At 39.6% G+C, this 27,701-nt stretch overlaps 1 protein-coding gene and 1 pseudogene across 4 annotated transcripts in view; one reads left to right on the top strand and one right to left on the bottom strand.

Annotated features, from left to right (window-relative positions):
* Positions 1 to 27,701, bottom strand: part of CTDSPL2 (CTD small phosphatase like 2) — a 79,883-nt gene that overhangs the window by 24,048 nt on the left and 28,134 nt on the right. For 3 of the 4 annotated variants that reach the window (XM_060174558.1, XM_060174557.1, XM_060174556.1), the window contains 7 exons: positions 26,708 to 26,917; positions 25,541 to 25,679; positions 22,437 to 22,586; positions 18,111 to 18,326; positions 11,828 to 11,906; positions 11,238 to 11,349; positions 7,550 to 7,636 (listed from right to left, as the gene is read on the bottom strand). In XM_060174558.1, coding sequence (XP_060030541.1) covers positions 7,550 to 7,636; positions 11,238 to 11,349; positions 11,828 to 11,906; positions 18,111 to 18,326; positions 22,437 to 22,586; positions 25,541 to 25,679; positions 26,708 to 26,893 — 969 coding nt within the window. In that variant the 5' untranslated portion in view covers positions 26,894 to 26,917. The remainder of the gene's footprint in view (positions 1 to 7,549; positions 7,637 to 11,237; positions 11,350 to 11,827; positions 11,907 to 18,110; positions 18,327 to 22,436; positions 22,587 to 25,540; positions 25,680 to 26,707; positions 26,918 to 27,701) is intronic. The other variant, XM_060174559.1, reaches the window with a different exon arrangement.
* Positions 24,091 to 24,690, top strand: LOC107523137 (large ribosomal subunit protein eL21-like; annotated as a pseudogene).

Genomic DNA, 27,701 nt, shown 5'->3' with positions numbered 1-27,701 from the left:
GTAGCAGCGTATAGGGCTTTGCATGCATGAGGCCCCAGACTGATTCCCAGCAGTGAACATGTTGCATTTGTGCTCTAGTTCGTGTCCTCTCTTTCTCAAGATAAATGAACAGGGGGCCAAGTGGTGGCATGCTTTGTTGAGCATACATGTTCGAGGACCTGGGTTCAAGCCCCCAGTCTCCATGTGCAGAGGGGGTAGCTTTACAAGTGGTGAAGCAGTGCTGCAGGTGTCTCTCTTTATCCCTCTGTATCTCTCCCTCCTAAATCTGTCTCTATCCAATAAATGAATATTTCATAAAGAGATAGGTGGGTGAATGGATAGACAGACAAAATGGATCAGTCGTAAGAAAAAGACATTGCGTGGGCCGGGAGGTGGCACAGTGGCTAAGGCACTGGACTCTCAAGCATGAGGTCCTGAGTTGAATCCCTGGCAGCACATGTACCAGAGTGATGTCTGGCTCTTTCTCTCTCTCTTCCTATCTTTTTCATTAATAAAATAAATAAAATCTTTAAAAAAAAAAAAGAAAGAGAAAGACATTGGGTGAGGGTAGATAGTGTAATGGTTATGCAAAAAGAGACTCTGATGCCGGAGGCTCCAAAGTCCCAGGGTCAGTCCCCTGCACCACCAAAAGCCAGAGCTGAGCAGTGCTCTGGAATAAACAAACAAATGGAAAGAGAAAGAAAGAAAGGCAGGCCAGGTGGTAGCTAGCACACCTGGCTAAGCACACACAATACAGTGAGCAAGGACCAGGCCCCCTCCTGCAGGGGGAAAGCTTCACGAGTGGTGAAGCAGAGCTGCAGGTGTCTGTCTGTCTTTCTCTCTCCCTCCCTATCTGCCCCATCCCCTCTCAATCTGTCTCTATTCAATAATAAAAATTAAATAAAAGGCAAAAAAATAAAAAAGGAGAGAGAGAGAAAGGAGAGAGGGAGGGACATCTTTAAAAACAAGTCCTAGGGGCCTAGGGGGTGCATTGGACAGCATCGAACTCTCAAGCATCAGGCTCTGAGTTCAATCCTTAGAATCTCATATACCGGGAGTCGGGCTGTAGCGCAGTGGGTTAAGCGCAGGTGGCGCAAAGCACAAGGAACGGCATAAGGATCCCGGTTCGAACCCCGGCTCCCCACCTGCAGGGGAGTTGCTTCACAGGCGGTGAAGCAGGTCTACAGGTGTCTATCTTTCTCTCCTCCTCTGTGTCTTCCCCTCCCCTCTCCATTTCTCTCTGTCCTATCCAACAACAATAATAACTACAACAATAAAACAACAAGGGCAATAAAAGGGAATAAATAAATAAATAAAATAAATATTAAAAAAAAACAAAAAACAAACAAAAAAAGAATCTCATATACCAGAATGATGCTGTTTCTCTTTATCTCATTAATAGGTAAATCGCAAAAACATAAGTAACAAACAAAAATAAGTTCTAAGCTTTGAAGCCTCCAGTTTAATACGCTTAGTAATCAAATGTTACATCTTCAACTAGCAGAACATTTTATAGCTGCTGAATAACTTAATTTCACATCAATTTTCTTTTTTTTAAATTTATTATTATCTTTATTTATTGGATAAAGACAGCCAGGAATCAAGAGGGAAGAGGATGACAGAGAGGGAGAGAGACAAGAGAGACACCTGCAGCCCTGCTTCACCACTCGTAAAGCTTTCCCCTGCAGGCGGGGACCGAGGACTCGAACCTGGGTCCTTGTGCATTGTAATACATGCACTCAACCAAATGTGCCACCACCTGACCCCTCACATCAACTTTCTAAACTGAAGTATGCATGAAATACATTATCTTTGAGAAGCAGCTAAATGTAAGTCTCAACCCTCTCTCTTTGACTGTATAAATATAAGTATGGGAAAGGAGTAGAGAGAGCAGAGCATCGCTCTGGCACATGTGATGCCAGGGACAGAACTCAGGACCTCATGCTTAAGAACCCAACACCATATCCACTGCTCGACTTCCCAGGAAGCCTGCTCGTGTGTGTGTGTGTGTGTGTGTGTGTGTGTGTGTGTGCGCGCGCGCGCGCGCGCGCACGCGCCACCCTCCCTACAGAGGGGTAGAACCCAGGTCCATAATATGTTCGCTTAACCAGGTACCAGGTGCTCCCCCCTTTTTTTATATTTACCATTGGGAGGGGTGGGGGGGGCGAACACCAAAGTACCACTCTGCTATTACCATGCTGGGAGTCAAACTCAGAACCTCATTTTTGAGAGACCGATGTATTATCCACTGTACCACTCCCTAAGTCTTTTAAAACAAAATAAGCAGCTAAAAACTAATGCATAATGATGACAGGAAAAGAAAAAAAAAAAAACCAGTAAGAACAGCACCTTAAAATTATTAAGATAAGCCTATAATTAATCAAAATATTATTCCTGTGGCCTGAGAAGTGGCACAGTGGATAAAGCATTGGACTTTGAAGCACAAAGTCCTGAACTCAACCTCTAGTACTGCATATGCCAGTGACACTCTTGTTCTCTCTCTGAAATTAATAAATCTCAAAAGTGTTTTCAGGGGGCCAGGTGGTGGCACACCCAGTTGAGCACATTATTACAATGCACAAGGACCTGAGTTCAAGACCCTAGTCCCCAACTGCAGGGGGGAAGTTTCGAGAGCAGAGAAGTAATGCTGCAGGAATCTTTCTCCCATCCTATCTCACTCTTCTCTTAATTTCTGTTTCTACTCAATAAATAATAATATTAACATAAAACATTGTTTCCTACTGTTACTTTTACGCTCAATAACAAAGTGTTCACAATACATAGAGACAATCAGGCTTTATTAAGGTCAAAACAAAATACCTCTTATTCAATATCAATATTAAGTCAAAACTTGAGGTGGAAAAACTTAATTGGTTTCTTGTTGTTTTTATTTGATAGGACAGAGAGAAATTGAGAGGGGAGAGGGAGAGCTGCAGACCTGCCTCGCTGCTCGTGAAGCTTCCCCCCTGCAGGTGGGGAGCAGGGCTCAAACCCAGGTCCACACACAGGGTAATGTGTGTGCTTAATTGGGTGTGCCCATTAAAATAAAAATCTACATACTTTGCCTGCCCCCCCCTTAATTGGGCATTTATTACAAAAGCTCTTCATTTAAAATGACTGCTTTCGTCTTAATGAAGCAAAAGCAATGCTAACTTCTCTAGAAAAAAAACTGTAGAAAGAGTGGTCCAGGAGGTGGCGCTGTGATAGGGCTTTAGACTCTCAAGCATGAGGTCCCAAGTTCGATCCCTGGCAGCACGTGTGCCAGAGTGATATCTGGTTCTTTCTCTCTCCTATCTTTCTCATAAATAAATAAAATCTTAATAAAAACTGTAGAAAGAGACAGAAGTCACTGAACATCCTTCTACTTGTCTTGCTCTGTGGTATGTGCGATTCATACAAACATTATCCTAGGCTAGGCTGTAAGGCCATCAAGAAAACAAGCTTTAATTTTGGAGAACTGCCTGAATTTTCCTAAACATAATCCACCTCCCCCAACCCCACCCACTCCACAACCTTCACTAATAAAACAATGCATCCCTCTGGATGCTGCCTGTAGGATCCTGTCTCTCCTCAAGTGCTTACCACAATCTTATTTCTGGACAGCTGACCCAAAGTTTGCTGGTTTACTTATCTTCAGAAAGCCACTGACTGGCTTGGCTAAAGTCTTACTGCTGAACAGAATAAAAAAAATCAGATGCCCCTGCCATACTTTACAGACTGTGGAGTTGGACAACACAGCTACGATTGGCTGCACTGTGGTGAAAGATATGAGGCATCTTCTTTTTGTCTTCAATTAGCCACGTTTGGGCTTAGTAGCTCTATTACATCTTCAAAAAACAAAGCTCCAGTTCTTGATGGAGACAGAGGAAGGTCATTGAGGAGGTGGTTCAGTTCAAGAGCTAAGTGAAAAATCTGTCTTTTGATTCAGTCCTGCTTGTGGATAGAAGTCATCTTCTGGATGGAAGAGGGAGTGAGATGACCTAGAGTCTTGAATTGGTGGATCTGCAGGAACAGAAACTAAATACAGTGGAGACCTCTTAACTGAGAAACACCACGAGATGGATTTCCTGACAAATGTGTCAGTGTAAGCTAAATATAAAGATTTAATATGTGCTTTGGAATTGATCATGCACTTGTTTTTCCAGCTAGCAAATGCATTTATACCATTCTATCATTAAATATTTTCTTCCCAATAATTAATTGTAAAATAATTCATGGAAAAACTACAATTTAAGGGGGGAAATGACCCAAACAAAAATCTACATACTATGCCTTTGGAAGTGTCCTGCCCTCAATTCAAAAATTCAGTTCTCCTTTCAAATGACTTTCCCCGTGTACACAGACTATGATTTCTCTATCCATGTAGTGTCAGGATTCAAATACACTCAAGACACTAAATGGAAATTTGAGTAATCTACCTAATCATAAAATCTAAGACTCACATTAATCAAAATAGTATCCTATTTATCCAAAAGAAGATATATGTAATAAAGTCAGGTAATCTTTAAAGATGAGTAGTCACCTCAAATTCCCCTCTAAATTTCATTAAAAAAAGAAAGAACTAAAAAAGCCCACAACCAAATTACAATATAGGTAATTAAATTTTTCTCTATTAACAAGAATTTTGGTGAACATTTGATTACTCATTTCTACTTAGAATCTGAATATGTAAATTTACTGTATATACTCTCATAATCATTAGACCAGGGGTCAACAAATTATGGCCTGTAGGCCAAATTCAGACCATCCCTTAATTTTTAAGTTTTATTAGGACATAGTCACACTTCTGTCAATTATAGACTGAATACTTTCCAGCTTCAATGCAGACAAAAATAGCTGCAACAAAAGACTGCAAAACCTAAAATACCAACAAGTGCAACTTTAAGGAAAACTTTGCCAAGCCCTGATAACGACAATTATTAAAATATCTGTACGTCACTTCATATTACAAATTATTTTTAAAGCAAAGTCATTAAACTTAAGGCAATCGTTAACAAACTTACCACAAAAAAAAAAAAAAAAAGAAAACAATAGTGAGATACAAGTCCCAAGAAAACACTTTATCTGGCTTTGATACATGAATAGAACTTGATTCTGTCTCAATATTATGTTTTAAGGGAATATAAATAAATGCTATGGAACTGACATATTTGAGAGTATATAAGCGTGGTGGAGATTTTCACTAATGATTTGTGTAATGAATTTCACCTCAAATTATCTCAAGAGTATATACAGTATTTTACAAGTTTCTACCTTTAAGTGGGCCACATTATATTGCAGTGGTTAAATATGTAAGTTACATCTTACCTAATAATGTGGTTTCTCCAAAATCTCTTAGATCATCTCAGACCCTTGTGTATATTTCTTCTTTGCCAGTAGATGGAGACAACACCACTGAAAGTTTAAAAGACATCATTCCCTGTTTAAAGGGAGATTGCTGGTCTGAAAACTGGGGGAACCCTAACCCAAGATTTTGCCAAAATTACTAGTATTTCTTAATTTGATCAAGTAGCTATGCTGAAAGCAAAAATATAAGGGAATATACCCAATATTAACTATGGACATTCTCAAAATTGACTAGTGGGGAACTAAGCTCTTAAATGAAATAGTAACTAAGTCATAGTAGTAAATGCAATCAAACTTCCTGCTTCTTGTTCCTAATTTAAGCTACATCATTTATGTTCAGCTTCAGAAAGCAAAACTCAATATGTAAGAAAAAGAGTCCCTGGAGGTCCAGTTAGGTGCAGTACACAGATTTTTAAAAATATTAGTCACATGTACTGCTAGGAACTTTGTATTTTTTAAGTATAAAATAAAGCAGCTATTCAGATCCATATGAAAATAAGAACTTTATAAGAAGAGAAAGTAGAAATGGTGGAAGCAGTAACAAAAAAATTGAGTTTTATGACCACACTAACAAGAAAGGCTCAGGAAAGGGAAGAATCAAGACCATTTAATAAGCATCTTATTTCACTATTAAAAATTACACCAACAGACCCAAACCATCAACAAGAATTAATTTTCAAAACGGGAAGTTTAAGAAGTCACCTCAAAAATTATGTTTTTCAAACAACTTTTCTTTCCAAATTCACAAAACTGAAAACCATTGTAAGTGCAATAATGACCAAAAATAAGATTATCAAGCTAACATTTGCCAATGCCTCTGAAGTGCACCAAACAAGAACAAACGATGTGGCAGATGATGTCTTATTAAGAAAATATTTTCCCTTAAAAGTAACCAAATAATATCCAGTTATAAAGAAATCTCTTATTTTTACATTAAAGTTAAGTGCAGTATTCAGACATTACCATCCCAAGCTACATTAAATCAGACCCGACACCACAGCTAAAACAAGTTCTTATGAATTGCTATAAAATGGGTAAAACAGACCATGAACCACAAACTTATAATTAAATGTTATAATGCCTGATATAAAAAACTATCAGCTGCCAAGAAAACTACACACATTTTTATTGCCTAATAAGAGCACAAAAAAAACCACAAATGCCTCTGTATCATCCACCACATGGTAAGTGCTCTGACATCCACTTAATCCTTGGATTGCGTTCCTCTTACCAAACAAACCAACTATTTGACCCTGCCCCAACCCTTCAACAACTGTTATGCGTGAAGATAATGCTAGTTAAATAACTACCACCACAGAAAGGCACTTCCTTATTTCAAAGTTCGTTCACATTGGTAATTCAAATTTAGATAGGAAAATCTCAAACATAAAGCAAAAACTAATGACCCCCACACAAAGTTTACTGTACATGATGTATCTGTACCTTGCACTTGCCTGACCGTCAACACAGATGAAATGCTTCCATATGATTTTTTAAAATTGCCATTGGAGTTTCTTTTTCTTTTTTTTTAACCAGAGCACTGCTCAGCTCTGGCTTATGGTGGTACAGGGGACTGAACCTGGGACTTCAGAGCCACAGACATGAGACTCTTTGCATAACCATTATGCTACCTACCCCCAACCACCATGGGAGTTTCACAACTCCAGGTTGATTTTTCTGGGGGAATTGGGAGACACCACGTGACCCACAGCAGCCTCCAATGTAGTGTGGGCCAGGCTAAAGCCTGGACGCTGTGCATGGCAAAGTAGGGACATACTTAAGACTTTCTAAAGCAAAGCAGTGATGAGAAGAGTGCTCTGTAATTTTGTGACTAATATGAAAATCTACGAACGTAGAATCTACAGGTTATAAAAGGAAAGAAAAATGATCAACAAGGAATGAATTTTATTTCTAATAACAGGATTGAAGGAGAGGGGCAAATTCTGTGGGGATTTATGTCAGTGTTTCTGCCTCCACCTGCTGGCAAACAGATCATGAAACTAACAGAGATCACTGGATTTTAAAGAGTTCACATTTTTGGGTAACAAATTAATGTTGTTTTATGCCATTACTTAGCACTGTACTTCTGTTTCAGTAAATCAAGTAACTGATGAAACTCATTAGTAAAATCAAAATTCACCCTCCCCAAAATTACAAGAAGTTCTTGATTCAGAATGTTATCTAACAGGCCAAAACAAAGTCTTATAAAAAAAGTGTTAATTACCTGATAAATGACATCTTGAAAAAGGACTGGAAAAGTAAGTGCTGCGTCTTCTAGTTCATTTAGACTACAGTGTACTAGTGTTTCATCCTTGAAATGAAAAGTGCACACTGAATGAACCAAGACATATCAAACATTTTTTCAAATGTTAACTTTACATATGCATGACCACTGAAAACATTTATCAAAGAATCATTTAAATATAGGATTTTTTTCCATTTATTTATTCCCTTTTGTTGCCCTTGTTTTATTATTGTTGTTATTGATGTTGTCATTGTTGGATAGGACAGAGAGAAATAGAGAGAGGAGGGGAAGACAGAAAGTGGGAGAGAAAGTAGACACCTGCAGACCTGCTTCACCACCTGTGAAGCGACTCCCCTGCAGGTGGGGAGCGGAGGCTGGAACCGGGATCCTTATGCCAGTCCTTGAGCTTTAGCGCCACCTGCCTTTAACCGCTGTGCTACCGCCAGACTCCCAGGATTTTGTTTTTTTTTTTAAATAATCACTGCACTGCACAGTAGTTTGGGATAGAGTTTTCTAAGTCACTAGTTCTCAGGTGTGCTCCCTAGACCAGCAAGCAGTGTTCTATCATCTGGGATTAAGTCAGAAACGGCAATTCTCTGTCATTCCAGTAATTCAGAAATTCAGCAAAGGACAGTAAGTGGAGCAACACACTATATTGTGGTAAACCCTCAGATGGTTCAGATGCATACTTACATTTGAGAACTAAATCAAGCAACCGCCAACTTTCTTTAATTAAGTAAACCACACAAACATTCCTTTTTGTCTTTAATTGGTAAACAGGAGTTTAGTATCTATTTTAAAAAAGTATATTCCATCAAGATAGCTCCTAAGTATTAAACTATTAAGAATTCTACATTTGGGACTTGGGCGGTAGTGCAGCAGGTTAAGCGCAGGTGGCGCTAAGCGCAAGGACCCGCATAAGTATCCCGGTTCGAGCCCCCTGCTCCCCACCTTCAGGAGGGTCACTTCACAAGCTGTGAAGCAGGTCTGCAGGTGTCTGTCTTTCTCTCCTCCTCCTCCCTGTCTTCCCCTCCTCTCTCCATTTTTCTCTGTCCTATCCAACAACGATATAACAATAACAATGATAACTACAACAATAAAAAACAAGGGCAACAAAAGGGAATAAATTTTAAAAAATAATAATTCTACATTCAAAAATGGATGTTTCATAGATATCAAAAATACTTGTCATCTGTGATAACCAAAGCCTAATTTTTCTCACCAAGTGGGTATTGAGTCTATTGTACTACAGACTCAATACACATACTCAATAGTTTAAAAATATTCAATAGTTTAAAAAAACTTTCTTTTTTTAAAAAAAAAATTTCTGCTAACAACTAATTCCCACCCAATTTTCAATCCCTCTTAAGATGAATTAAAATGGAAAGGCAGTGTTTATACCTTGTGATTATATATATATATATATATATATATATATATATATTTTTTTTTTTTTTTTAACCAGAGCACTGTTCAGCTCTGGCTTATGGTGGTGCAGGGGGTTGAACCTGGGACTTTGGCGCCTCAGGCATGAGAGTCTGTTTGCATAACCATTATGCTATCTACCCTCCACCCATGATTCTATATTTTAATAGCTAGAAAAAAAATTTTTTTGAACCTAGAACTAATCTCCAGAGAGGAAAAGAGTAAAACATACTTTAAATATACATCTTTTTTTTTTTTTAAACCAGAGCAATGCTCAGCTCTGGTTTATGGTAGTGGGGGATTGAACCTGGGACTTTGGCGCCTCAGGCATGAGAGTCTGTTTGCATAACCATTATGCTGTCTACCTTCACCCTCATTTTCTTTTAATAGCACAGAATGTTACACATATAAAAGCATTCTCAGAGTATCCCAGCACCATGACACTATGTATGGCAGGCGCTATGGTTATTTCTCCTATCTCAGTTTCTTACCCACTCTGCTGTTTAACTTTTTTTTTTCCCCTTTTTTAGGTAGGGACTGAAGTGAGAACATATGCGTGACAACACTAAGTAAACTATTTTGCTAGCCCTCTGTCCCTTAAGGAGAAGAATCTACTATGAGCAGTGCAATCAAGCAGCCACGAAGCCCAGGCATGTACTCCCCCCTCAAAAAAGGTATTTTCTACAACTAAAATCTCAAAAAAAACTATATATGTTTAAGGTGTAAAATAGGGCTGAGGCGATAGCACCACCATAAGCCAGAGCTGAGCAGTGCTCTGGGAAAAGAAGAAAAAACGATTTAAAATAACAATGTATTTTTCATGGTCTGGGAGGTGGCGCAGTGAATAAAGCGTTGGGAATCTCAAGCATGAGGTCCTGAATTCAATCCCTGGCAGCATGTGTACCAGAGTGATGTCTGGTTCTTTCTTTCTCTCCCTCTATCTTCATGAAGAAATAAATAAAATCATATATATGTATAAACATATATTTATATATGTATACATATACACACACTTTTCCTCAAGAAAAACTTGCTTGTTTTATCAGAGTAATGCTCAGCTCTGGCTTATGGTGGTAGGTACAGGGCACTGAACCTGGGATTCAGAGCCTTAGGTATGAGAATCTGTTTGAATAACCATTATGCTATATACACCAAACCATATATATGCTATATATACTAAAACAGGAACACATATTAAAAGTTTTATTAGTTAGCATTAAGAGATTATGTTTTTGAGAGCCTATTAATAAAATTAATGGTATTAGATAATGTTCTAAAATAAGGACAGGCACCTAATTAATACCCATATATCAACTCTCTGCCTTACTTTGGACTTTCTTTTTTTTTTGGTCTCCAGGGTTACTGCTGGGGTTCGAGGCCTGTATCACGAACGCACAGCTCCTGGAGGCCGTTTTTCTCTTCCCTTTTGCTGCCCTGTTTTTTTTTTTTTAATCATTGTTGTGGTTATTATTGTTGTCATTGATGATGTTGTTGTTGGACAAGACAGAGAGAAATAGAGAGAGGAGGGGAAGACAGAGAGGGGGAAAGACAGACACCTGCAGACCTGCTTCATCACCTGAGAAGCGACTCCCCTGCAGGTGAGGAGCCGGGGGCTCGAACCGGGAACCTTACGCCCTGTCTTTGCACTTCGCGTCACTTAGCTTAACCCACTTCACTACCATCCGACCCCCATCTTGTGATTTCTACAAGGCAAAATTTCTGTCTAGCCAATATAATTTATTAAATATTTAAAAGTTGTGCATGCTGTTTTGGAGCCCATGTTTGAATCGCAATACTAATAACTTAGAAACTGTTAAATGATGTTTCCAATAAAGTTTGGATTCAGTGAAAAAATAGGAAAAGAAGTACGGCCCTACACAAGACTAACTACATTATATTCAGTCTTTCAGGGAACTTTTGTCCCAACTTAAAAAAAAAGAAAATGCATAAAATTAAGTTAGAATTTGTTGGGAGATTAAAAATCAACCAAAGTACCATAAAATATGGGGGAAAGAACTGAAATACAAAAACAAAAGTCTAATTTATTTCCAAAGAGTAGCTCAATCTAATCAAACGGGATACACATGAAAATATTTCAGAAATCTTAAGACATATTTAGAGGAATGTGTGATTTACTTCTATTCTTTGGGGTATTTTAGAATAGTCTTATTAAAAGACACTTTTTTTTTTTTACAGTTCTTTCTCCCTCATTTCCACCAACTTCTAGAGAAAATAGACTTACCAGATCTAAAACTAGGGAGAACTCTGGTGTGCTTCTGGTTTTCAATGGAAGAGCAGGTTTCCTATTTAATTGTTCTTCTGTGAGTGGTGGAACATGCTTGATGAAATAATAGCTATAAATTAAGAAAATTTCAACTTTTTACAAATATAAAAATCACACTAAATCTACCCCATCTTTATTTAAATAATGCATATTAAACCTGAGCCTCAAACATGTAGCAAGTTAATAAAACTGAAAACACACAAATAGTTTTTTGGTTTATTTTAATTTGATAGAGACAGAGAAATTGAGAGGGAAGGCGAGATAAACCTGCAGCACTATTTCACTGCTCACAAGCTTTCCTCTTGCAGGAAGGGACCAAGGGCTTGAACCTAAGTTATTGCTCAATAACCCAAGTTATTATTAACATATGTGCTCAACCAGGTATGCCACCAGCCGGTCCCACAAATTAATATTTCAATTAACCCACTAAAAGTAAAAATGCCTACACATCATATACTCTGCAATGCAAATTCAGTCATTTCTGTAAACATATATTTTTATTATACGCTACATAGAGAGGAAAAAGAAAACACCAAATATAAACTCACGGGTCAAATACTTCCCAATCTTCTTCATATGTTGCCTCCGCATGGGTTGATGAATAGCCACTATCTGGAGTTACTGGTGCTATTTAATGAATTGAAAAAGGAAATGTTACTTTCACTCAGTGTTTTCATAAAGTTTACATTTTTACTGCTTTTTTTTTTTTTTTTTTTTTTGCCTCCGTGGTTATCGCTGAGCTCGGTATCTGCACTACAAATCCTCTGCTCCTGGAGGCCATTTTTTCCATTTTGTTGCCCTGGTTGTTTATTGTTATTATTACTGTTATTGCTGCCATTGTTCCTGGATAAGACAGAGAGAAACAGAGAGAGGAGGGGAAGACAGACAGAGGAAGAGGAAGGTAGACACCTGCAGACCTGCTTCACCACCTGTGAAGCGACCCCCCTGCAGGTAGGGAGCTGGGGGCTCGAACCGGGATCCTTACGCTGAACCTTGTGCTTCCACCACCTTCACTTAACCCCCTGCACTACCGTCCACCCCCCATTGACTGTTTTTAGTGTAGAAGGACGGGTGGGGTAATCAAACCCAGAGCTTCACACATGTCAAGCATTTGTTTCAAACACTGAGCTAAATCTTAGGTTTTCACCACTTTTAAATAAGATCTTTTGTAGACAAACATAATTTGTACTTAAAAACAAACTTAAAAACAAACATATTATGGTCCAGGAGCTGGTGCAGTGGTAAAGCACTGGATTCTCAAGTATGAGGTCCCAAGTTCAATTCCTGGCATCACATGTACCAGAGTGATGTCTGGTTCCTTCTCTTTCCTCCTATCTTTCTCATTAATAAATAAATTCTATATATTCACATCCAAAAAAAAGAATCATCACTACAAACTACACAAAATAAGCTACTCAACAGAATTAAAATCTCTAACAGCTACTTATTACTACTACTTAGTACTTAATACTGCAGGTGGGGAGCACCGGGCTCCCCACCTGCAGGGGAGTAGCTTCATAGGTGGGGAGGTCTGCAGGTGTCTATTTTTCTCTCCCCCCTCTCCATTTCTCTCTGTCCTATCCAACCACGATATCAATAACAATAATAATAACCATAACACAATGCAATACTACTCAGCTGTAAAAAATGGTGACTTCACCATTTTCAGCCGATCTTGGATGGACCTTGAAAAAATCATGTTGAGTGAAGTAAGTCAGAAACAGAAGGATGAATATGGGATGATCTCACTCTCAGGCAGAAGTTGAAAAACAAGATCAGAAAAGAAAACACAAGTAGAACCTGAAATGGAATTGGAGTATTGCACCCAAGTAAAAGACTCTGGGGTGGGTGGGTGGGTGGGGAGAATACAGGTCCATGAAAAATGATGAATGAAATAGTGGGGGTTGTATTGCTAAATGGGAATCTGGGGAATGTTATGCATGTAAAAAAAAAAAAAAAACGAAGTAGAAACGCAAAGCAGAAATTGACTGAGTTTGGAGTATGGCACCAAAGTAAGAAAGCAGAAGTATACTAGAGTTTGCAGTGAGTACCTCCCTAACTCTTCCTCTCCACTTTTCCAAGCTTTGGGTCCATGATTGCTCAACAATTTCTTTGGCTTTGTATGTTAACTCTCTTTTCAGTCACTAGGTTCCAGGTGTCATCAGGATGCCGGCCAGACTTCCCTGGATTGAAGACACCACCAATGTGTCCTGGAGCTCCGCTTCCCCAGAGACCCACCCTACTAGGGAAAGAGAGAGGCAGACTGGGAGTATGGACCGACTAGTCAACGCCCATGTTCAGCGAGGAAGCAATTACAGAAGCCAGACCTTCTACCTTCTGCAACCCTCAATGACCCTGGGTCCATGCTCCCAGAGGGATAGAGAATGGGAAAGCTATCGGGGAAGGGGGTGGGATATGGAGATTGGGCGGTGGGAATTGTGTGGAGTTTTACCCCTCCTACCCTATGGTTTTGTTAATTAATCCTTTTTTAAATTAAAAAAAAAAATACAGCTACAATCACTAACCTACAGTTAGCAGTAGCAACTCTGAAGATATAAAGGTTTCAGAAGGATAAATTATGTAAAAAAAAAAAAAAAAGAAAGAAACAGAAGGATGAATATGGGATGATCTCACTCTCAGGCAGAAGTTGAAAAACAAGATCAGAAAAGAAAACACAAGTAGAACCTGAAATGGAATTGGCATATTGCACCCAAGTAAAAGACTCTGGGGTGGGTGGGTGGGTGGGGAGAATACAGGTCCATGAAGGATGATAAATGACATAGTGGGGGTTGTACTGTTAAATGGGAAACTGGGGAATGTTATGCATGTACAAACTATTGTATTTACTGTTGAATGTAAAACATTAATTCCCCAATAGAGAAATAAATTTAAAATAAATAAATAAATAGTAACCACAACAATGGTAAAACAACCAGGGGTAACAAAAGGGGGGAAAAATGGTCTCCAGGAGTAGTGGATTCATGGTGCAGGCACCGAGCCCCAGCAATAACCCTAAAGGCAAAAAAAAAAAAAAAAATACAAACTATGGTGGCCCAGGTAGTGGTACAATGTTTAGAGAACTGAACTTAGAAGCAATAGGTCCACAGTTCGATCCTCACCACAGCATATACCAGAGTGATGCTCTTGTTCTCTGTTTTCTCTTCCTTGTGTTAATAAATAAGTGATAAAATTTAAAAAAAAGAAAGAAATTAACCCTACTTGCTGGTTGCATCTATACTGAAAAATATTCAGATTTTTTTTCTTTTTAAAATTGTTTTGGGAGTTGGGTGGTAGCGCAGCGGGTTAAGCACACAAGGTGCAAAGCACAAGGACCAGTGCCAAGATCTCGGTTCAAGCCCCTGGCTCTCCACCTGCAGGGGAGTCGCTTCACAAGCGGTGAAGCAGGTCTGCAGGTGTCTATCTTTCTCTCCCCCTCTGTCTTCCCCTCCTCTCTCCATTTCTCTCTGTCCTAACAACGACGACATCAATAACAACAACTACAACAATAAAAAACAAGAGCAACAAAAGGGAAAATATTTTTTAAAATTTGTTTTAATATTTCTTGCTTTGTTGCCCTTGTTGTTATTATTGTTATTGATGTCACTGTCTTCCCCTCCTCTCTCCATTTCTCTCTGTCCTATCTAACAATGATGACATCAGTAACAACAACAATAATAACTACAACAATAAAACAAGGGCAACAAAAGGGAATAAGTAAGTATTAAAAAAGAAAGCCTTAAAAAAAAAAAAAGATAAAGGGCGGCAGAGACACTACAGTATCGTTCTATTGTTCATAAAGTTATCCTCAGAGACTCAAACTTGGTCTTTTGAGTAAGATGAAGTGTGCTCCACCCGGTGACCCCATCATTCTATTTTATCATTTCATTTTTTGCCACCAACTTTATTGATGGAACCTAAATGTTGACTCTACCACTCCTGGCGGCCATTTTTTCTTTTCTTCTTTTTTTAATATTTATTTATTTTCCCTTTTTTGTTGCCCTTGTTTTTTAATTGTTGTAGTTATTATTGATGTTGTTATTGATGTTGTTCGTTGTTGGATAGGACAGAGAGAAATGGAGAGAGGAGGGGAAGACAGAGAGGGGGAGAGAAACAGACACCTGCAGACCTGCTTCACCGTCTGTGAAGCGATTCCCCTGCAGGTGGGGAGCCGGCGCCCGAACCGGGATCCTTCCGCCGGTCCTTTCTGTTTTTCTTTTCTTTATTCTGAGGAGACAGAGAGGGTGAGAGAAAGGAAAGAAAAAAGGCACTTGCTACACTGCTCCATGGCTTGTGAAGCTCTCCCCTCTGCTGGTGGGGACTGGAGCTTAAACCTGGCTCCTTGTGCATGATGACTTGTGTGCTGTCCTGGGTAAACCATGGCCCTTTCTCTCTCTCTCTCTCTCTTTCTCTCTCTTTTATGTGATGCTAGGTGTTGAACTCCCATGTACATGTCAATTAGTGACCTCAGCCCAATTTACCTACTTCCTTACAGACAGAAATAGGCAAAAAGGCAGAGTGAGAATGAAGGAAACCACAGCTATTTCCTTCAGTTTGGGGAGGGGGGCTGGGGTTCAAAGTGGGTCATGCACATGCCAAAACATCACATTAAGTGAGCTAGTTAACCAGAGAAGGTAAGAGATCAAGAGACTGGGGCGGGGGGGGGGGGTCTGGGCAGTAGTGCAGCAGGTTAAGTGCATATAGCGCAAAGCCAAGGACTAGCGTTAAGGATCCCGGTTCCAACCCCCGGCTCCCCACCTACAGAGGGGTTGCTTCACCAGCGGTGAAGCAGGTGTGTGGGTGTCTGTCTTTCTCTCTTCCTCCCATCTTCCCCTCCTCTCTCGATTTCTCTCTGTCCTATCCAACAACGGCAACAACAACAACAATGACCACAACAAGGGCAATGAAATGGGGGGAAATGGCCTCCAGAAGCAGTGCAGCCGTAGGGCAGGCATCGAGCCCCAGCAATAATCCTGGAGGCAAAAAAAAAAAAAAAAAAAACAAGAGTTTTTTTTTTTTTTTTTTTGTAGCAGCACTACAGCACTGCTCCACCATCTGTGAGGCTCCCCTAGTGCCATCCATGGTATGTCCGTTGGCCACTGGTGGCAGAATTCAAACCCAGCACCATGTACTGCACTCTAGAGTGAGGTATCTCTTGGTCCTATCAATACCACTGTAAAGTTAAGAAAACCATGTCAGAAATTTCAAGTTGCAAGATAGCTAAGTAAATGCAAAAGCCCAGTCTCTTTGTTCCTTTGGGACAGCCTCTTCAAATTAAGGAAACTAACACTAATGTCTTTTAAGATGAGCAAAACTGTTATTTAGCAGTCATCTCATGTCCTCCCAGAGTAACTGAAATGGGCCCATATCATTAGTTTGCAACATCTGTAATAACATCATTTTGTATAACACTCTCTTGTGATGCTGAGAAGTGGCAGTGAGCTGAAACTCCTAGCCAGTCACTCGATCATGAGAGGGAACAACTAATACTTTTCATTGTATTAAAGCATTCAATGTTATGAACACAATCAAAATAAGCTAGGTTAAGCTGCCATGCTCTCTGTAGGCAGGATGTCTTAAATGTATTTCAACGTAAGATATTTTTAACAGAATACTGATCAACTAACCCGGACCCTCTCACATGTAAGTCCTGTGTGCTACCACTTTGTAATCTATACAGATGACTTATTTATTTTTGACCTCCAAGGTTACTGCTGGGTAGCTGCACTACGAATCCACTGCTCCTGGAGGCTATTTCTTTTTCCCCTTTTATTGCCCTTGTTTTATTGTTAGTTATTGTTGTCATTGTTGTTGGATAGGTAGGACAGAGAGAAATGGAGAGAGATGGGGAAGACAAAGAGGAGGAGTGAAAGACACCTACAGACTTGCTACACCACTTGTGAAGTGACCCCCCCCTGCAAGTGGGGAGCCTGGGGGACTCAAACCAGGATCCTTATGCAGGTCCTTGTGTTTTCTGCCATGTGCACTTAACCCACTGCCCAACCCCAATTAAATCTTGATGCCAGGAAACAGCTTACATGGCAGCATGCACACTGTACCATGTGCAAGAACCTGGGTTCTAGCTCTTGGCTATCACAGAGGAACTCCATGCAAAGGGGAAGTTTCCCCAGCAGTGGAACAATGACTCTACTATCCTCCGCTATCTTTTTTTTTTTCTTTTTTTTTTTTAACCAGTGCATTGCTCAGCTCTGGCTTATGGTGGTGCAGGGGATTGAATTTGGGACTTTGGAGCCTCAGGCATGAGAGTCTCTTTGCATAACCATTATGCTAGCTATCCCTGCCCCGCCCCCCCCTTTTAAGCTGGGCTTATCAGAATGTTATTCAATCCTAAATCAAGGAACATACATTTTACGGTTCTCTAAAATACATGTCGCCACAAGGAATTTAAAAATCTTCATCTTCTTCCCCATGGTCACTCTCAGCTTTATTTCTCCTTTTAAGAGTGAGCCTTAGGTGTTTATCTACCACAACTTCAGAGGTAATAAACTGATTTAACCTAAGGGTCCCAATTACAATAAAAAGGTTCATAATCACGAGCATGTACTTTGCTGGTTGTATAAAACTTCTCTACGCAAGCAAGGTCCATTCAAATAATGAAACTCCAAAAAGAGGAATATATCTCAAACTAAGTATTAAAACTTATGGGGGGGGGTTTACTGGATTTGGGAAAGTTTTATTTTTAACTCTAAATTATGTAACTTGGGGGAAATATATGCATTTATCATATATTAAAAATATGTATTTATCATATATATTTTATTATATATCATATAGTAAAATATTTCTGAAGATACTAAAGAGATTTTTGTTCACCTGTAAGGGGTGGGATATCCCGATTAACTGTTTCTTCTGTTTCTTCTAAACCATTATTTATTGACGGCCTCACTTGAATTGCTTGATTTGAATACGCTGCTCCGTTAGTTGGCGTAGTAGTACTGGTTGTGATCTCATCCACCTGCTCCATATCAAGTTGTTTTACTATCTCTTCAGCTTCCACAGCCTGTCCTGGGGAATCGGATCCTGATGTTCCTAAAATCAGGAGTCAGTATATTCACAACCATCACTTAAAAGCTCCGAGGAGGTAGAGAATTAGATGTTTAATTTGCTTGCAAAAAACTAAAGATCTAATATATACAGTGTACAAAATACAGGCATGAACACTGTAGTTTAGTCATCAAATTAGTTCAAACTACTGCTTAGTATGATTACAGTCAGTGTATATTCAACACAATGTTATAGCAACCAAATTACAACGTAAAAGTATCATCTCAAGTCAACATATTACAAGCATTAAATAGTAAATGTCATATTCAGTAGGAACACATTTAAAAGAAACTCAAATATTAGTAAAACTAAAAGCAAAAGAAAACATTTAGGATACCACAGCTTTCTAGATATTTCAGAAGAAGAATAAAGACAAACTAAATTTTACTGAGAAACAAATGACATACTACTGTAAATAGTTTCTGGTGTACAATGTGAAATGTCCTGGTTTAATACATATCTGTACTGCATTACAATAACCAACCTAGAATTAGCTAACACTGTAAATATTATTGGTTTCAAGAAAATTTAAAATCCAGTTTCTTAGCCATTTTAAATTATATACTAGTGCAGGACTATTCACAATACAAATTTTCACTGAAGCAAATGTCACCCACAGAATGCTTATTGTTGCTAGGAATTATAGCAATATATACAGGCTCACTTTGTTTTATTACACTTAAAAAAAGAAGAAAAAAACCCCGAAAGTTTGTAGCAACCCTCTGTCAAGTTATTTTTGCAACAGCATATGCCATCTTTGTATCATACTTTTAAATATATATATATATATATTTATAGGGAGTTGGGCGGTAGCGCAGCAGGTTAAGCGCACGTGACATGAAGCGCAAGGGCTGCCTTGATGATCCCACTTTGAGCCCCCGGGTCCCCACCTGCAAGGGAGTCACTTTACAGGTGGAGAAGCAGGTCTGCAGGTTTCTATCGTTCTCCCTCTCTGTCTTCCCCTCCTCTCTCCATTTCTCTCTGTCCTATCTAACAACGACATCAATAACAACAATAAAAACAGGGAAAATAAATGAAGAAGAAAAAAAAAATTAAATACTTTATTAATGAGCAAGGAGAAGAGAAAGAACCAGACATCACTCTGGTACATGTGTTGCTGGGGACTGAACTCAGGACCACATGTTTGAGAATCCAATGCTTTATCCACTAAGCCACCTGCCAACCAAGTTTGTATCATACTTAACCAAACTAATTACAACCTAAACTACCACCCAAAATAGAAACACCTTATTCTTTGAATACTCCACTGCCTCACACTTCTTTAAATGTACCCATCTACATGTACTCCAGCTCTACAACATATATAAGTGTATTTCTCTCTCCCTTGTAAAAAGCAAGCTCACTGAAGTCAGTGATCACCTGTTAACACAGGTCCTGCGATTCAACTCTCCAGGTGAACTTTTTTTTTTTCCTCCAAAGTTGTTGTTCAGGCTCAATCCACTGCTCCTGGAGAATATTTTTTCCCCTTTTGTTGCCCTTATGGTTTTTAAAAAATCATTGTTGGGGAGTCGGGCGGTGGCTCAGTGGGTTAAGCGCACGTGGCGCAAATCGCCAGGACCTGCGTAAGGATCCCGGTTCGAGCCCCCGGCTCCCCACCTGCAGGGGAGTCGCTTCATAGGCGGTGAAGCAGGTCTGCAGGTGTCTGTCTTTCTCTCCCCCTCTGTCTACCTCTCCTCTCTCCATTTCTCTCTGTCCTATCCAACCACGACGACGACATCAATAGCTAACAATAATAAATACAACAATAAAACAAGGGCAACAAAAGGGAATAAATAAATATTTAAAAAAAAAATCATTGTTGTAGTTATTGTTGTTACTGACGTCATTGTTGTTGGATAGAACAGAAAGAAATAGAGAGAGGAGGAGACAGAGAGAGGGAAAGAAAGACAGATACCTGCAGACCTGCTTCAGCGCTCGTGAAGAAGCAACCCCCCTGCAGGTGGGGAGCCAGGGGCTTGAACCGCAATCCTTACGCCGGTCCTTGTGCTGGACTTTTTTTTTAAGTGTGTGGTCTACTGGGAAACCTATCTCCCAGCTCCCTAAGGTTTTACTGTGAGAGACCCCCAAATACTGGCCCACTGTTTATGGTGGTCTATTTGTTGCAGCTTTTCTTGTATTCATTTTTTATTTTATTGATAGGACAGAGAGAAGTTGAGAAGGAAGATGGAGACAGAGACACTGCTTCACTCCTTCCCCCCTGCAGGTGGAGACCAGGGGCTTGAACTGGGTCCATGTCTTGGTAAAGTGTGCGCTCAACCAGGTGCTCCACCACCTGACTTCCTGCTTCGATTTTCACTGACCAACACCATAGATGCTTATATTCAAGTATAAAGATTCTCTCATGGATTAAGAAGGCCAAGAATATGGAGCAATATTGACAGGCAATTTTAAAACTAGCTTATTAGTGGCCAGGTGGCAGCACACCCAGTTGATCGTTCACTTTACTATGTGCAAGGTCCAGGGTTCAAGCCAAGGGTCCCTATCTGCTGGGGGGGGGGGGATACTTCATAAGTGGTGAAGCACTGCTGCAGGTGACCTCAAAAAAAACTTAAGCCAGAGACTACATTTTCATGTAGAAAATTAGATAATGGTTGCCAGAAAATATAAAACACTGGCTAAATCCTAAAAATGAAAGAAAAAAAAAAAAACAGAGGAGGTTAGTTTTCATTCTTCTGCAAAGGTATTAACATGAAAATCTTCAATTTCACTTGAATCATTGAAATTATCATTATTTGTAATAGTCTAAAGATAGTGCAAAGATCACACAACTAACTATTAGAGGAAACTATTAAGCTACAATATTGAAAATGCTTCTAGAGTCTCTCCTGTACACACTTAAACACACACAAAGAGAGAAAGACAGACACCTGTAACAATGCTTCACTACATGTGAAGTTTCCCCTCTGCAGGTGGGGGCTGGAAGCTTGAACCCAGGACCTCATACTTGGCAATATGTATTCTCTACCTGGTTTGCCACTGCCTCACCCCATCACCAGTCTTAAGGATTACACTCAACACAAAAAAAATAACTTTCCTTCCAATGAGAGAATGTGTGTGTTCAGCTCTGACCTATGATGGTCCAGAGGGTTGAACCTGGAGCTTTGGAGCCTCAGACATGGAAATCTTTTTTGCATAATCATTATGCTATTTCTCCTGCTCCTCCAGCCCAAATTTTACTATCTAACTTCTCAGAAAGTAAAAGCAGAAAAATACCAGAAGCAATTTACTCCAAATTTACAACCTAATTTATTTCAGTCACTAAAAAATTTCAGAGTTAGGGTTCAGGTGGCAAGTGCACACGTTAGCGTGCTCATGAGCTAGGTCCAAGTTTGTAGTCGCCACACGCAGTGCTACAGATGTCTCACCTCTCTGACTCTGTCTCTCACTCTTTTTCAAAAACAAACAGAAAGAAAAGGCCTCTGGGAGCAGTGGAGTTGGGCAGACACCAGCAAGAACCCTGGTGGTGCTGGTGGTGCTGTGGGGGGGATGACTCAGCAGTGTGTGTGTGTGTGTGTGTGTGTGTGTGTGTGTGTGTGTGTGTGTGTTCTAAGGACTGAGTTCAGAACCTTATTGGCAAACGCTAGAAGAACCTTACTCATTCACAGTATCACAGAACTGCCTCCAAGACCAATTTTTTGTTTGTTGTTTATTTTTGTTGTTCTAAAGGGGACAGAGAGACCTGCAACACTGCTGTAGCGTATGTGGTGCTTCTTTAGTGCTGCCTATGACTCCAATGTGTTGTTAGGGACCGAACATGTTGTAAGGCATACACCACCCACCCACCAGTCAGCTCTCAGACCCCCAAATTATGTATTTCCCCCATTTAAAAAAATTAATGATTTAATAATGTTTACAAGATTGTAAGATTTAGTTCCACACTGTGCACATCATCAAAGTTCTATGACCAACCCCCTGCACAATAGCCCCCTTGTACTAAACTATGTACTTTTACTTACGCCCCAAACAAGCATGGCACCAACAAAAAACAACAGTAAAATCATTAAAAAGAACGTTAAAGAAACTAACCATCCAATTAGTTTTCTAACAAATTTTGGGCTAATGGTTTATACTTACCATTTTTATTTGCTGGTGAAAAAAAGTTGAAGACAGGAGAAAATATGGTCCCTAACAATGTAGTCCGTGGAGGACTGCCAGATGAGGGGTTATCTTCTAGTTTTCCATTTTGTTTTACATGTTGATTTGTCATCTCATAATTACCAGCTTCTGAGAAAGAAGAACAGAGCAATCTAGAAAGCATGTCTTTCAACTGTGTTCTTAACTATTCAGTACAAAAACATTTTTAATCAAACTATTTCATGAAAACTGATTAATACTAGTAAGAAAAGCTAGTATTTAAAGAATTATGAAGGGCCGGTGGTGGCATACTTGGTTAAGTGCACATATCACCATTTGCAAGGATCTAGGTTCGAAGTCCCTGCTCCCTACCTGCCGCAAGGAGGGTGCTTCATGAGTGACGCAAGCCTACAATATCTTTCTATCTCCCCATCCTTTTAATTTCTCTCTGTCCTGTCAAGTAAAAGTAGAAAAGACAAAGAAGAAGAAGAAGAAAAAAGGCCACCAGGAGCCAAGGGTCGATAGTGTTGGCACTGAGCCCCAGCAACAAGCCTAGTGGCAAAAGTAATAATAAAGAAGAGAAGGTGGAAGAACAGGAGGAGAAGGAAGAGAAGGAGGAAAAGGAGGAGGAAAAAAAGAAGAAAAGAAAAAAGGGATGACTATAACAAATTTGTAATGCAATTTTCTATAGCATAAACGTGTTTGTTTGTTTAACCAGAGCCCTTTTCAGCTCTGGTTTATAGTGATGTAGGGGACTGAACCTGGACCCTGGGAGCCTCAGGCATGAGAGTCCTTTTAATAACTGTTATCCCCCCACCCACATAAATGTACTTATAATGCCTCATAAATGCTAAATTTTACTAAGTTTTTTCCAGAATATATTTACATCTAGAATAATACAAACAGAAAGACTTATTACTACAATAAAATAGAAAATAAAATTCTTTGGAGATAAAGCAATCAAGCTGTACACCAAACACACAACTACACAATTTTGTCTTTAAATACTGGGGTCCTGTCTACTTCATAAAAACTAGCCTCACATCTACTTCTAATGAATAATAAATAGCTAAGTAGAGGCAGTGCGGTTCTGTTTTAAAAATATTTATTTTTTCAGAGAGAAAGCCAGGTCAGACCATCACTCTGGCACGTGTGATATTGAGAACCTGACTCAGGACTACACTGGCTTTGATGATGGAAAGTCCTACAAAAATCTGAAACTTCACGATTCAGAGACAAATTTATTATACACATTTACTTAAATTGCATCATAGTTATTACTGTTAAGAAAAGCTTATTGTGGGAGTCGGGCGGTGGCGCAGTGGGTTAAGCGCACGTGGCACAAAGCGCAGGGACCTGCGTAGGGATCCCGGTTCAAGCCCCCGGCTCCCCACCTGCAGGGGAGTTCACGGGCGGTGAAGCAGGTCTGCAGGTGTCTATCTTTCTCTCCCCTCTCTCTCTGTCTTCCCCTCCTCTCTCCAATTCTCTCTGTCCTATCCAACAACAAAGCAACGTCAACAATGGCAATAATAACCGCAACGAGGCTCCAACAACTAGGGCAACAAAAAGGGGGAAAAATGGCCTCCAGGAGCGGTGGATTCATGGTGCAGGCACCGAGCCCAGCAATAACCCTGGAGGAAAAAAAAGAAAAGAAAAAAAAAAAAGCTTATTGGGCCCTTTCGGCTGGAGCAGCCATCTTCCAGTAAATTGCCAAAATGACTAACACAAAGGGAAAGAGGAGAGGAACACGCTATGTGTTCTCTAGGCCTTTTAGAAAACATGGAGTTGTTCCTTTGGCCACATATATGCAGTTCTATAAGAAAGGTGATATTGTAGATAGAAAGGGAATGGGCACTATTCAAAAAGGAATGCCCCACAAATGTTACCATGCAAAACTGGAAGAGTCTACAACGTTACCCAGCATGCTGTTGGTATTGTTGTAAACAGACAAGTCAAGGGCAAGATTCTTGCCAAGAGAATTAGTGTTCGTATTGAGCATATTAAGCATTCTAAGAGCAGAGACAGCTTCTTGAAACGTGTGAAGAAAAATGACCAGAAGAAAAAGGAAGCCAAAGAGAAGAAGGGGACTTGGGTTCAACTGAAGCGCCAGCCTGCTCCACCCAGAGAAGCACACTTTGTGAGAACCAATGGAAAGGAACCAGAGCTGCTGGAACCCATTCCCTATGAATTCATGGCATGATCAATATAAAAACTTCATAAAATATCAGAAGTATATAAAAAAAAAAAAAGCTTATTGGGAGTTGGGCGGTAGCACAGTGGGTTAAGTGCACATGGCACAAAGCACAAGGACCAACATAAGGATCCTGGTTGGAGTCCCTGGCCCCCCACCTGCAGGGGAGTCGCTTCACAGGCGGTGAAGCAGGTCTGCAGGTGTCTGTCTTTCTCTCCCCCTCTGTCTACCCCTCCTCTTTCCGTTTCTCTCTGTCCTTTCCAACAATGACATCAATAACAACTACAACAATAAATATAAAAAATTAAAAATAAAAAAAATTTACAAAGAAACAAGCTTATTACAAGTTAAAATACTATTAATGTAGATTTTCATATTTTCCCCCCCTTTTGTTGCCCTTGTTGTAGCTTCGTTGTGGTTATTACTATTACCCTTGTTGACAGAATTCGTTGTTGGATAGGACAGAGAGAAATGGAGAGAGGAGGGGAAGACAGAGAAGGGGAGAGAAAGATAGACACCTGCAGACCTGCTTCACCGCCTGTGAAGCGACTCCCCTGCAGGTGGGGAGCCGGGGGCTCGAACCGGGATCCTTACGCCGGTCCCTGCGCTTTGCGGCCCCTGCGCTTTGCGCCACATGCGCTTAACTCACTGCGCCACCACCCGACCCCCTTTCATATTAAATAGTATAGACAGCTGCTTTGTCTTTGTAATTTTAATTCAACAAACTGGATTTACATATTAGGAAGATAACTTTTTGTTACACTTCAAGCTATTAATAATTTATACATTATATATTATATATTATTTAATGGAATTAAAAATGAGTTAGAAATCTCTCAAAGTAGATTAAAAAAACATGTCAGGTGAGAGCTCTTTTTACACCTAATGAAACAATATCTAAACATTAACAAACCTCCATTTACTTGACTTTTCCGTCTTACTCGAGATATCTGTTTGTTAGGTTTTTCTCCTGCTCTTGGTGTTGATGTGATTAAATTATTATCTATATCACGTTCAATTCTACTCCGTTTTGAAGGATTTTCTCTCTCTTCCTTAAGAAATAAACAGGAAAAAAACATGAATTGAGTAGTCCTTCTGCCTTACAAGGTTACACCTTTTAAATAGTGAAATATATGGTACAAAAGCTTTTCCAGTTTTTCATATCCAGAAAAATGATATCCACTATCCTACTGGTATAGTGGTAATAAACACAAAAGAAAGTTAACATTACTGTTGAAAGTATTTACTAATGCAATTCCAGCACAAAAGTAACATCATTATACCATCCTCACAATTCAGATCTTTTCCCCAAGAACTATGACAAAAAAATACTGAATTTCACAAATGTAGACAAGATTTTCAGAAATTTCTTCTTATTCTTAGAATTGTCCTGAGGAATAGATTTCCCTGAACAGAATTTCTGTACAGTTAGAAAATTAACTATTCTTCATAAGAACCTCACATATTACCAAAAATTAGCATGGAGCAACAGTGTGTGGCTCAGTGTGTCTTTTGCCATGGAAGAGGCACTGGGCTATGTTCTTCGAACCACATGAGAGAAACAAAGTCAGTATTAAGGGAAGTACATGGATGGCAAAGTGGTATTTTGGTGTCTTTGCCTCTCTCTTCAAGTATCTCTAAAAACATAAGTAAAAAACTGGACTGGGGAAATAATTCAACAGTATTACACATGCTCAAGACCCTCAAGTTCATCAGCCAAGCACCAATTAAATAAGTAAAAATTCCCTAGAGAGTTTTGATGGGTAAGTAGATCAATCACATAGAATAAATATTTTCTTGGAGAGCCTTTTTTTTTTAATCAGCACTGATCAGTTCTGGTTTATGGTGGTGCAGGGGACTGAACCTGGGACTTTGAAGCCTCAGGCATGAAAGTCTCTTTGCATAATCATTATGTTATCTACCCCACCCTCTGGACAGGCTTTAAGCATTATATATGCTGATGTTCCCTAGGTTTATCACTAGGGTTCCAGACCTGCTCCAACAAGTCAATCTCTGTATACTATTTCTTGCTTAAAGAAAACAACTTAAATTTCACTAAAGTAAAAAATGAAACCATTACCTTGGGTGTGCTTCCTTTAATGAATTTTTTAATCGAAGATAATAAGCCGGTTTCATTCTTAGATGGTTTTTCTCCTCCTGAAGGCAGGCTATCATCAACCTCTGAGTATTTCCTCTTTGCTCTGGCAGTGCGCTGTGTTTGAATTTGAACTGATTGCTGAGAAGTCTTTCGTGTTCTCAGCCTCATCTTTTATGAGTGCCGCATGTAAAACTGTAAGACAAATAACAAGGAGTATTAATATTAAACTCAGACATACCCCTACATGTCCATTGTATATGGGGGTGGGGGAAGCAGAACTCTGAAGGATTGAAATAAGATACTAACATCTTAAATAGGAAAACAGGAAGTACATATCTTTGTAATTTTTCCATAAGTCTGAAAACTAATTTAAAATTTAATTTTTTAAAAGAAAACTCAACATTTCAAATAAAAGGTGTACTTGATGTGTCATATACATTACCAACAACTTTAAATTATTTTTTATGATTGGGCGGGGTAGATAGCATAAGGGTTATGCAAAGAGATTCTAATGCTAAGGCACTGAAGTCCAGGTTCAACGCCCGGCTCCACCATAAACCAAAGCTAAGCAGTGGTCTGGTAAAAAAAAAAAAAATGTATTTTTTATGATCTAATAATAGAAACAGTAATAACAAAAAAATGTACATGCTCTTCCACAACAATAAATTGCCTCCACCAACACTGACATCACCAGTCAACCATGTAGGGAACTTATCACATTTAAGATACTAGGTTATGATGGGAGTCGGGTGGTAGTGCAGCGGGTTAAGCGCAGGTGGCGCAAAGCACAAGGACCGGTGTGAGGATCCCGGTTCAAGCCCCCAGCTCCCCACCTGCAGGGGAGTCGCTTCACGGGCGGTGAAGCAGGTCTGCAGGTGTCTGTCTTTCTCTCCCCCTCTCTGTCTTCCCCTCCTCTCTCCATTTCTCTCTGTCCTGTCCAACAATGATGACAGCAATAAAAAAGCAACAAAAAAGG

The sequence above is a fragment of the Erinaceus europaeus genome, chromosome 16, assembly GCF_950295315.1.
Source record: "Erinaceus europaeus chromosome 16, mEriEur2.1, whole genome shotgun sequence".
Lineage (NCBI taxonomy): Eukaryota > Metazoa > Chordata > Mammalia > Eulipotyphla > Erinaceidae > Erinaceus > Erinaceus europaeus.
Note: the sequence above shows the minus strand (reverse complement) of the source record. Positions and strands in the feature narration are given on the sequence as shown.